Genomic DNA, 12744 nt, shown 5'->3' on the forward strand with positions numbered 1-12744 from the left:
TTTGCAGCGTACATTTGCATGTACGCTGCAACAAGTGTGTAAAATTAGGCAAAAATCAAGACTTGTTGCAGCGTACAAAATGATGTACGCTGCAACAGACTGGTTTGTTGCAGCGGGCTTTTATTTGTACGCTGCAACAAACCAGTCTGTTGCAGCGTACATCATTTTGTTCGCTGCAACAAACCAGTCTGTTGCAGCGTACATCATTTTGTACGCTGCAACAAGTCTTGATTTTTGCCTAATTTTACACACTTGTTGCAGCGAACAAGTATATGCCCCCTGCAACAAAGCTGTGCTTTTGGCGGGAAAATTTTAGTTTTATTTATCTATACCTAGGGTGTCTTGCACCAAATATAGGAACCTGTCAACAACAATAAATAAAATATCGCAACCTGTAGAACAAATATAAAAAATAATAACTGGTGTTTTGTATACATATATATATATCCCAAAACCAAAGTGCACGTACTACATTCAAATATACGTTCCAATTTCAATGTACGCATACATTTTAATGTAAACGATTGTTCTATAACGACTAAACCACCTCGATCAAGCGCGCTCAAGCCAATAGTAAATACTTGCGGGTAAAACACTTAGCCCGTTGCTCACGAACCACATCAATTTCCTCACTAGTATAGGCGCATTCCTCGGAGTGTAGACCTTTACAAAAACAGAAATTTCAACTAAGCATTAGATTAAATTCAAATTAAATATCACACTTTAACATTCAAGCAACTAATAACAATGTCCTAATAGTCTTGGAAACTTAAAGCTAAGCATATTAATCATATAAAAGGTATAAAATGAATTCTTAGGTTATGTAGCTCAAATTTGGGAGCGAAAATGTCATTTTAGCCTAAATAAAACCTATAACGACCCAATGAGCCTTAAATGTGCGTAAATAGATTGGAATGAGTCTTAGAAAGTTAAAACTATGCATATTAAACATGTAAAAAGTTTAAAATGAGTCATTAGGTTCTTTAGTTCAAAGTTGGGAGCAAAAATGTCAATCCAGCCTAAATAAGACCTATAACGACCCAATGAACCTTAAATGTGCATAAATAGATTGGAACGAGTCTTGGAAACTTAAAGCTAAGTATATTAATCATTTAAAAGGTTTAAAATGAGTCCTTAGGTTCTTTATTTCAAATTTGGGAGAGAAAATGCTCATTTTAGCCTAAATATGGCCAATAACGACCAAACAAACCTTAAATGTGCATAAATAGATTGGAATAAGTCTTGGAAACTTCAAACTAAGCATATTAATCATGTACAAAGTTTAAAATAAGTCCTTAGGTTCTTGAGTTCAAATTTGGGAGCGAAAATATCATTTTAGCCTAAATATGACCTATAACGAACCAATGAGCCTTAAATGTGCATTAATAGATTCGAATGAGTCTTAGAAAGTTAAAACTATGCATATTAAACATGTAAAAAGTTTAAAATGAGTCATTAGGTTCTTTAGTTCAAAGTTGGGAGCGAAAATGTCAATCCAGCCTAAATAAGACCTATAACGACCCAATGAACCTTAAATGTGCATAAATAGATTGGAACGAGTCTTGGAAACTTAAAGCTAAGTATATTAATCATTTAAAAGGTTTAAAATGAGTCCTTAGGTTCTTTATTTCAAATTTGGGAGAGAAAATGCTCATTTTAGCCTAAATATGGCCAATAACCACCAAACAAACCTTAAATGTGCATAAATAGATTGGAATAAGTCTTGGAAACTTCAAACTAAGCATATTAATCATGTACAAAGTTTAAAATAAGTCCTTAGGTTCTTGAGTTCAAATTTGGGAGCGAAAATATCATTTTAGCCTAAATATGACCTATAACGAACCAATGAGCCTTAAATGTGCATTAATAGATTGGAATGAGTGTTAGAAAGTTAAAACTATGCATATTAAACATGTAAAAAGTTTAAAATGAGTCATTAGGTTCTTTAGTTCAAAGTTGGGAGCGAAAATGCTTCATTTTAGCCTTAATATGACCTATAACGACCCAATAAGCCTTAAATGTGAATAAATAGATTGAAATGAGTCTTAGAAAGTTAAAACTAAGCATATTAATCATGTAAAGGGTTTAAAATGAGTCTTTAGGTTCTTTAGTTCAAGGTTAGGAGCGAAAATGTCTCATTTTAGCTTAAATATGACCTATAACGACCAAACAAGTCTCAAATGTGCATAATAGATAGGATTGAGTCTTGAAAAGTTAAAAATAATCATATGAATCATGTAATAAGTTTGAAATTAGTTTTTAAGTTCGTTAGATCAAAGTTGGGAGCGAAAATGTCATTTTAGCCTAAATATGACCTATAACGGCCAAAGAAGTCATGAATGTGCATAAATAGATTGGATTAAGTCTTGTAAAGTTAAAACTAATCATATAAAACATTTAGTATGTTTAAAATGAGTCCTAAGGTTCTTTATTTCATATTTGGGAGCAAAAAAGCCTCATTTTAGCCTAATATGACCTATAACGACCAAACAAGCCTTAAATTTGCATAAGTAGATTGGAATGAGTGTTAGAAAGTTAAAACTATTCATATTAAACATGTAATAAGTGTAATACTCTGAGAAAATATTTAGAGACTGATGGACATGCTCACCAGTATTCGATGTTCGCGTGAGGAGGAAAACCGGTCAGACAACAGCCCAAATTGTTGGCTATCCTAGTTGTATCTCATTATGGAAAATGCAAGTAACTGATGTGCAGATCAGTACGTGCAGATCAGTAGCCAGCTTAGCTGCCACAACTTTGAGATTGGGACCTTGCGCCTGCTCACTCTACCATAAACAACATTGAAGTTCAGGTGTTGCTGCAGATCAATCCAGATCAACATTGAAGTCAAGGTGTTGCTGCAGATCAATCCACAGCAACCCAATTGAAAGAATTAGCCAAAATTGCACAAAAATAAATAAATAAAACAGTAATTAAGATCTGTAATAGGATTCATAACCAACACATGTCGATTATTAAAGAAAAAAGGTAGGGAAATTTGCAGCAACAACAGAAAAGCGAATCATAGCATGCTTATCTCTTAATGAAAAACAAGGCTAAACAACAACACCTATTTCAGTCAATGAATATAATCTTGAATAACATAAACCATTATAACCCAATGTATTACCATGAAGCATAAACATTAAACACCAATGGTCCAATACAATCATAATCCACACACATTTCATACCAATTAAGCTTGAGTCAAGTAAACTGATACATTTACCAAAATATGAATCTCTGAAGTCTAAAATGCAATAATGAAGGCATTCCCCATTATATTAATAAACCGTCATATAAATGTCCCCAAGTTAAATTAACAATCAAAATCGGAAAAAAATCAAACCCTAACAATCAAAATCGGAAATGTTTTTAGCGTGCAAAATGTAGGAGATGGGTTCCACCCATTGCTCACAAGTCACAACAGTAAAGCAACAAGGCATACCCTACGCAGTATTGCAAGAGTTTCTCACCATTTTGGATATAAAATAGGCTAGACAAGGCACAAGAGGGAACTTATTAAAGCCAACATGAAGGACTTGCTAAAAAATTCCCAAGAGATCTGAATGCTCCACTACAAAATAGTTATTTATAGTTTGTTTTTGGAGACAAGAATGCAAAATATCACAGTAAGAAAGGTTACCTTTCCAGACCGAATACTGGTTCTACTACCGCCGCAAATGTAGCCACTATGAAAACCGGCCAGAATACTGGTTCTATTGCAAAACAAGATGGAATATAACTTTAATAAAACAAAGATTCAAATCTGTGAGACTTGAACAGGAACAGTAAGTAAATTTAACCTGGAATAGCTTTGTAGAAGCTCCTCTGAATATCTTCATTATGACAAGACAGGAAGGCAGCCTCACCCATATAAGCCAAAACCAAACAAGGGTAAACCAGAAAAGTAAATGCTGTCTGGAAAATGTGAACTATCAATGTGTTACAATCCATTCACAAGATATGCAGGAAGTGCAAAACAGAATGCAAGAGATACCTTAATTGAACAAGCTGAAAAATGTCCCAAATCAGCAAACATGGTCTCCACGCCTGCAATAAAACTACCAGGATATCATGTTTTCAGTAGGTCATTTAGAAGTAACCAAACCATGACCCAGTATACAAGTAAGCCAAAACCAAACAAGGGTAAACCAGAAAAGTAAATGTTGTCTGGAAAATGTGAACTATCAATGTGTTACATTACATTCACAATCCATATATCACAAGATATGCATTAACAACGCCTGGATTAATTCCACCTTATAATATTATAAACACCGATGCTGCTGATACAAAGGAGCCATGCTAAAAAAGAACGAAAAAAAAATCACAAGGTCATATTGAGAAAGGTGGTCAAATTTTAAACCTAAAATCTGAGCAGCAAGCACCGAGTCGATGATACTTGAGCCTAAGCACAATTAAGCAACCCAGCGAACCATATCCTGTTTAAGCAGAGTGCAACAACGAAGGCTAAGATCCACAAACATATATTTCAACAAACCCCACAGAAGAAAAATAAGAAAATCATAACCCTTTTGGTTGAACTAATCATAACCCAAAAAAACCACGAATTAGAGAAAACTTAGAACAAAAAAGGGGGGATTCAGAAAAAAGCGTCGAAATGGGAGTTACCTGGGGAAGAAACCGCGGCGAGAAAACGGGGGAGAATTCACGAAAAGGACCTCAGAATTGGGGGAATATGGCGGAGAAAGAAGGGATTTAGGAGAGAGAAAGAGAGCAGATGAAGAAGAAGAAGAATGAGGAGGTGAGAGAGTACGCAGGGAAAGCTGAGGGAAGAAGAGGGAGTACTGATCGAGCGTCCTTAGGTTTGAGATCCGAATTGAAATGTTTTTCTTAATTAGCTTATTTGCAGCGAAATTTTTTTATTGCAGCGGGCTTTTATCTGTACGCTGCAAAATAAATGGGCTATTGCAGGGGGCTTTTACTTTGTACGCTGCAAAAAACTCTCTTGCTGCGGGCAATTAATTTGTACGCTGCAACAACCCTTTATAAAGTTTGACCCGCGTTGACCTACTGGTTGTTGAAGCGTATTATTACATGTACGCTGCAACAAGGGGGTTGCAACAGGGGTTTTTTCTACTAGTGTCTATTAATCTCCAAATTACTCTTGGTTAATAAATTAATGCCATAATTTATCCCATTGCCACAACATAATGCCATTGTTGTTTGAGTTGAAACCACAATCAACATGCTCCTTTAGGACGCCTTACCACCTAAGTCAACTAAAATAGCACCTCGCTTTAGCATAGACCTACTATCTTAGATCCCTAGATTTTTGTAAGTGTTGATTTGAAAGGCAATTTTTTTAAACTCAATATTACTTGGACCTAGTTGTTTCTATGTTGGTTCGATTATTTAGTGAACTTAAAACTAATCGATTCATAGGAAACAACCTGTTCATATCAAGCATACATACATTCATACATTCACGCATAATATATATATATATATAGAAGTGCATAAATAAATGGTGATCTAGTATGGCCCAAAACATCTTGTCTTGAAGCATCCAATCTTCATCACCTCCTTGTTAGCTTGGCATCGTCTTGAATCTTCGTTCAAATGCTAAATTAAAGTTCTAAACTTAGAAATACTTGAAAATAATAAATTACATCAAAATTTCCATGGTACGCAGACCATATTTAAAACTTTACATTCAAAGATAGAACGGTACGCAGACCGTATTTAACTATCCTAAATTGGCCATACTAGTCACTTGGAGTACCTGCATTACATAAAATATAAATTCTATGCATTCACCCATTCGTGTGCTAAAACGAATGGCCCATATTAATATGCAAGTATTTACGTGAATTAATTAAAATTCACATTCACATAAACGCGTCCTAAAAGATTAATCAATTTCCAAATTATTAATCCTTAGACTTTATTCTAATTAAAATTGAATTTAATTAAAATAATGAGACCTACGAAAATAATTAAAATAATTATTTCATTTTAATTTCATTTAGTGGCTCCCACTCAAACCAATAATTATTCCGGATAATTAATTATGAAATATTAAATAAAATATCCCGTTAGCCCAAATTAATGCAAATATACGAACCCAACGAAATAAACAATTTTCAACGAAAAAAGTCCGATTACGTAGTCGGGCTAGGCTTGCGCCCAGCCCCATGCCTTGCGTGAGGCCCAAGAGGCGCACGAGCAAGGCTCGCACACCCCAGGCCCCTCGCGCGCGCATCGCGTCCCCGCAGCTATGCTGCCCCTGCGTGCGTGTTGTGCGTCGTGTGTGTGCTGGACATCGCACGGCTCGCGCCTTGCTTCGTCGCAGCCCCGCAAGCATACCTTCTGCCCTTTCCTCGCCCAGCGCGCACGAGGCACGCAGCGTACCTGCTGCTGCCCGTGTCGCATGCGGCTCGGTCAAGCACAATGGCCTCGTATGGCTCGACGAGCCATACGTCCATCATGCTCATGTTCGTGCCTTTGGTTCGTGATACGAACCAACTTAATTAAAATTAAATTTAATTTCACGAACTTGCATTAATTTTATTTTTCAAAAAGTTACGATTTTTATTTTCGAAAAACAACGATTTTTAACGATTCAATAAACTTTAACGACAATCCAATTTCGTAAAATTATTAAATCAAGGGCTAACAATATTCAAACTTTTAAGAATGAACGAATCAACATTAAAGTTTGAACTTTTAATTAACAAAATCCGAAGCTTTAAATCGGTCATAAACAATTAAATTTCAGATTTTTAATAATTTGGTTGAAGTGCGATTAAAATTAACGAAACCATTCAAAATTTTAATCCAATAATTTTTGAAATTAGCCACTGACCCATGAAATTATATCCCCTTTCCCAATTAACCGAATTATTAAACCAAAATTAATAAAAATTCAATCAGGGTTTCAAATTTTACGAATTGGGGAAAGGCAAAATTAGGATTTATACTTATTGGATAAATCTGAAATATTTACCATAGATCAAGAATATACCCAAAAAAATTGTGTCAAAATTTCAAGCAATTCCGAGTAGTATAGGTCGACCTTTTAATTGAATTACTGTCCGACACTTTTAATTTTTAATGAAAAATTAACAAAAACGCCCAAAAAACGACCCTTTGAGGCCTGTTTTTGCAATTCCGTTCTCATGAGTTGATCTTAGAAAATCGTTTTCAATCAAATTAGGGTTTTAAAACTCGAAAAAACGAACATTTTTGATTTCGGACCTGATTATTACGCAATTCATCCAATAATTCGTAAAAATTCCGAAAATTCAACAAAAATTCCAAATTTTTCGACAGATGCAAAAACAATAATAATCATGCTAATTCATGCTTTGAATACATAAGGATCATGATACCACTGTAGGGGAATACAGTTAAACATAATAACATGTGCGGAATAATCCCCAAAGCAAGGAAACATGTATAAAGCACAGATTAAGCAAACTTACATTCGAAGCGTGTTTTCCACAATAATATGTCAACGAATACGAACTTAGAACTCCACTTGTCGTTCCTCTACTTGGTTCACCGACATGTTCAGATCCTTCTTGATAATCGTAGCTTAGACAATCATTCAAGAGTTTGTGCTTTTGGGAAGAACACATCAATGGAGGCTGAGAGAGAATTAGGGTTTCTCTCTCCTCCTTAGGGTTTGATGTGTGTGGCTGATTTGTTGAATTAGGTGAGGAAAACTTGTGTGGAATAATATTATAACCCCTTAGGTTATAGTACTATCCGGCCAAGCCACAAGGGCAAGAACCGGACATCAAGCCCATACGCGCACACCACACAGGCGCTGGGCCTTGGGCCGCGCTGTGTGCGCTGCAGCTGCTACTCCTCACATGCGCTCGCGCCCAGCCAAGGCATGGGCCTTGCGCGCTGGCTCGCTGCTACGCCCAGTGGGCCTTACGCGCTTGCGCGCCTTGGCTCGTTGGGCTGGCAGTGTTGCCTCCTCGTAGGTTCAGTCAAGAGTAAGTTGTGAGCTTAATATTCATTAGAACTCACTGATCGGAAGCGTTGCTCCAGCTAGCTGTTCCGATCACTTGATCTCACTGAATTAATTTTTCGCAATTAATTTGAACCTTGGTATTAGACTTAATGCACCTTGGGTGAAGGACATATTTCCTTCAAAACAAACTCAAGAATAGATATATGTTTCTTTATGAGCGACTCATAGAAACAAAAGGTATTGATTCTACCACAAATCTGAGAACATATGGTTGTTGCTCTTGATAATGTCTTTTAGGAAACCTTCATATTTCCAAAAAGGCAAGTGGGAGAAAAATGACCTCGAAGTGAACTTTGAGTCAAGCAACAAAAAAATGTAGGATACTTAGGATTCTTTGGAAAAGCTCCGTACTTAGAAGCCTTTGGAAGAGCTTTAGGAAGACTTTAGAAGTACTTCAAGAGAATCCTAATACTCAAAGGACTTGAGTAATGTCTTTATAGACACTAACGTTTGATGTTCAATACCTAGGTAAATCGTATAAGGAATAGAATTCAACCAAGATAGATACATAGATATCTTGAGGAATGAAAACTATGAAGACTTTGGAAAGTGCTTCAAAAACATACGACTGACAGGTTAGCTACGACGAATTAAAAATTCCCAAGTATGGTTTGAGGCCATCAAAAACATAAGTATGGTTCGAGGCCATACAAAATGGTTTGAGGCCATTTCATCCAAAGTACCTTCAACTTAAAGAATCAAATCTATGATTTGGTTTATTTGCATAAAGGGTTCACTCCCATTAGTTGCAAACATGTTTTCTAAACATAGAACGTTGATTTGCACAAAGGGTTCACTCCCATTAGTTGCAAAACATGTTTTCTAAACATACAACGTTGTTTTGCATAAACGGTTAACTCCCATTGGTTGCAAACATGTTTTCAAAACATACAAAGATGATATTGTATACACATACAAAAGAAAATCCAGATTGGTGGTTAAAGATTATAAACAACTTCACTGCGTTGATAATGTTGAAATATTTTCCACCAAGTCGGAATGCTTGAACTATTTTGGATAAATCTAGCAATCATTGCATATGGCAATATGACAATTGGAAAACGAAACACCTTCCTCAATTGGACTTGTAGAAAGGAATTGTGTACATCACACAATGTAAAAGTTTTGGATGCTAGATAAAAGAGCAAGCTTAAGAAATCTATTCGTAGATTAAAGCATGCAAGTGGGAATTGGAACATATTTTTCAAAAAGGCTATTGAGCAATCATGGCTTTATGAAAATATGGATCATCTTGTAGATGAGGAGTTTAGTGGGAACTAAGTCAAGTTTATTGGTTCTATATATATGAGATACATATCTCTCTATTGAAAATGACATTCAAATTCTGAATGGTTAGATTTGAAAGTATTTGTCAATATTAGAACAATGGCGAAACTTAGAACATACTGGGTTAAGGATCTATTGGATAGGATATGAAGAGTTATGTTGTTTGGATTCGGTAAAAGTAATTACTGAATCAAACACAATAGAGAGACTCATAAGAGACTCTCAACCCATATGAGTAAGTCTAAGTAATGAATGCTTTAACTAAAGTATAAAGCTAGGTTGTTATCACTAAAGTTACACATGAAGGACCTTGAAGAGGTGCCTTCACCTTATATCACATGGAAATGCCAAGATTTTAGCAAGATTCAGTATCTCTTGAAACAGAATAAAGCTAAAAGTTACATGGATAGATTTTGAAATGCCAATGGTTTTTGCATTACAATCAATCATGTATGATGTGATATATAGATCGCCAAGATAACTCGTGAACATTAGATCGTGACGAGTTTATATCAATCTCTATTGATCTAGGTCAAAGATCATTAGAACAATATCAAGAACATCCAACACATTTGGATATGTAGGATGAGCACTTGATAAGAGGAATTGAAGATGAACTAAAGTTTTGATGCTACATGCATTTGCCTAAGAAAAAGTTGAATCTTGTTGTTAGGCAAACCACAAACATACACGAGCAATTAGGCGTCGTGATTAAAAGGTGGTAACATAAGTTCTAAACCATATGTGATGCATAGGAAACTAAATCAATGATTAGTTTTGTGAGGGGGTCGAAAAAGCACGAGGCTAATGCGTGACCTCGTCCCTCGTGGGTGTGACGTTTCTTTTTGTCAAATCAAGTGTAATTGGATTTCCTGTGAGTTTACACCCAATTGACTAGTAATATAGGAGTCGCCATTCAGTTTTTAACGACAATGAGAAAAACTGACAAAACCCGGTTATCGTGACATAAAGGGAGTGCATTTATGTTTGACCACGACGGCCGTAGGTTCCCTTGTGATCCTTGGTGTGGGGATCTCTCAACATACACCCGCAAGGTAGAGATTGAGGGTTCGGGGGACTGTAACTACCGAGAGGAGTACTCGCTCTTCGATAACTCCAGAGGCAGGATATCCTTACTAGCTCAGCATAATTAATTGAAGGGACATGCGTTAAATATTAAACTAATCTGAGTTGATTTTAACAATATGCAACATATAATACTAGATCGATCGCGATTATCTGATTTAGATTGTTTTAAGGGACCTAGCATGATAATCCAATTTCCCAACATATTATCTTTATTAGGCGTGATAGAACAATCAGATTTGATTAGTTTAACACTTCATAAAAGGGCGAGGAAAGCAATTAAATCATGGAAAGGGACACATTACGACGCACCCTTGAGAGGTGCGTCACGGTTCTCAGAAAACTAACCACTTTGACTTTGCTATTTCTCCTTTTATTTAACGAATCTCAAGTTACTGGACAGGATACGTTCTGTTCGATTTTTGGATCGATTGCGACAGAACGCGGGATCAATTTCGCAGCGTGAGGCTTAGGCTTAGGGGTTGGAGTCAATACTAAGAATATGAATTGTCTTTCACGTCGAATTTGGGGCTATATTTATAGAAAAGAGTTTGTGGAAAGATAGAATTTTAGAGCTCTAATCCACGAAGAATTAGGAAAGAACACGTCCCAGGTAATTTCAGCGCCCAGGGCTGGGCGCCGAAGATTTCGGCGCCCAGAGCCAGGCGTTGAAAATAGGGTCTGGGCCGTTTTCTTTGTCAGATTTGGACTCTTAGAATCCGGAGTGTTTGAGACTTATTCGAGTCTTTTAGCGCGTATTAACTTTACGACGGAATGCGTCTGGGCCCCTTACGAACTCTAGGCTCGTTAGGATTTTAATTAATACGTAACTCTTATTTTCGAATCATATTAGTAATAGGATTCCTCTTGTAATTTCTATCTCATTTAGGATTTATGTTGGAGTGCAACACCTAATTCTGACAGGTTTCTATCTTTTATGACTTGCCACTTTTAACAACTACCCATTACGGAAGTTGCTAGTTTTAGCAGGTTTCCATAAATAGCAGGTTTCTATAAATAGTAGGTTTTGGGTGAAATGAAAAGGGTGATTGAGATTCGTTATTTTATAGGAGATGCGTTGCCAAGTGGAGATTTATGTTCTCATCATCGAACCTTCCCTTTCGGGAATGGGGACAAAAGTAGGTGTCTACAGTTAGCCCCCACTTTGACTGAGTCTTGGAGTAAGACGATGGTCAAAGTATTAGACGGAGTGCGTCACACAAGCCATGGTGACCTGTTTTGCGAGGGTCTCACGAGCCCCCGAGTGATAACATTTGACTTAAGGGTCATCACTTGAAGTGTCGACATATCCCTCACGTGTCATTGGGATTTATCAACGGATAGTATAGAAACTCCCTCACTTTTTCATTGGAAGTATCTAAAGATGCGTAGAAAGTCCCTCACTTTGTCATTGGGAGTAGCTACAGATGTTTTCGAAATCAAAGCTATAAATTGTAATTGGGCCTGGTCAAGCCCAATCACGAGGTAAAAATGTTTTTAAAGATTCTCATTTTCAGGGTTAGCTAAACGAGAAAACCCCCTTGTTTTTATGGGACGTAAAACGAAGGAAAATCCAGCACATCGTTCTTTTTTGGAAAAACGGAAAACCAATCCTTTAATTTTTTGAAAAAAGGAAAACTACTCACATCATTCTTTTTTGGGAAAACGGAAAACCAATCCTTTAATTTTTTTTGGAAAAAGGGAAAACCAGATAAAGTTATCGCTGCAGCGACTAAGGACCTGCGCGGTTAGTGGCGCAGACCTCGCCGGCTAAGGATAGCGAGCCTATCCGCTAAGGGTGGTGTAGACACCTACTTTTGTCCCCATTCCCGAAAGGGAAGGTTCGATGATGAGAACATAAATCTCCACTTGGCAAGGCATCTCCTATAAAATAACGAATCTCAATTCCCCTTTTCATTTCACCCGAAACCTGCTATTTATAGAAACCTGCTATTTATGGAAACCTGCCAAAAATAGTAACTGCCGTAATGGGTAGTTGTTAAAAGTGGCAAGTCATAAAAGATAAAAACCTCTCAGAATTAGGTGTTGCACTCCAACATAAATCCTAAAGAGATAGAAGTTGCGAGAGCATCCTATTCCTAATATGATTCGAAAATAAGAGTTACATATTAAATTAAAATCCTAACGAGCCTAGAGTTCGTAACGCGCCCAGACGCATTCCGTCATAAAATTAATACGCACTAAAAGACTCGATTAAGTCTCATACACTCCGGATTCTAAGAGTCCGAATCTGACAAAGAAACGGCCCAAACATCGATTTCAACGCCCAGCCCTGGGCGCTGAAATTTCCTGGATCCTATTTCCAACGCCCAGAGCTGGGCGCCGAAATCTTCGGC

General features: G+C 36.8%; 1 protein-coding gene across 2 annotated transcripts; it reads right to left on the bottom strand.

Moving 5' to 3' along the window:
- Nucleotides 1-3381: 3381 nt before the first annotated feature.
- Nucleotides 3382-4574, bottom strand: LOC110776393 (potassium transporter 1-like). Of its 2 annotated transcripts, none has more exons than XM_056829012.1 (4): nt 4373-4574; nt 4004-4056; nt 3810-3924; nt 3382-3722 (listed from the first exon to the last, which is right to left on the bottom strand). In XM_056829012.1, exons 2-4 carry the CDS (start codon nt 4043-4045, stop codon nt 3646-3648), a joined length of 234 nt encoding a protein of 77 aa, XP_056684990.1. In that variant the 5' UTR covers nt 4046-4056; nt 4373-4574; the 3' UTR covers nt 3382-3645. The 2 variants fall into 2 exon arrangements, with proteins under 2 accessions (XP_056684990.1, XP_056684989.1); XM_056829011.1 differs by having other exon boundaries at nt 4004-4067; nt 4373-4562.
- Between the last annotated feature and the right edge of the window lie 8170 nt (nt 4575-12744).

Source organism: Spinacia oleracea, chromosome 5 (assembly GCF_020520425.1).
Source record: "Spinacia oleracea cultivar Varoflay chromosome 5, BTI_SOV_V1, whole genome shotgun sequence".
Lineage (NCBI taxonomy): Eukaryota > Viridiplantae > Streptophyta > Magnoliopsida > Caryophyllales > Amaranthaceae > Spinacia > Spinacia oleracea.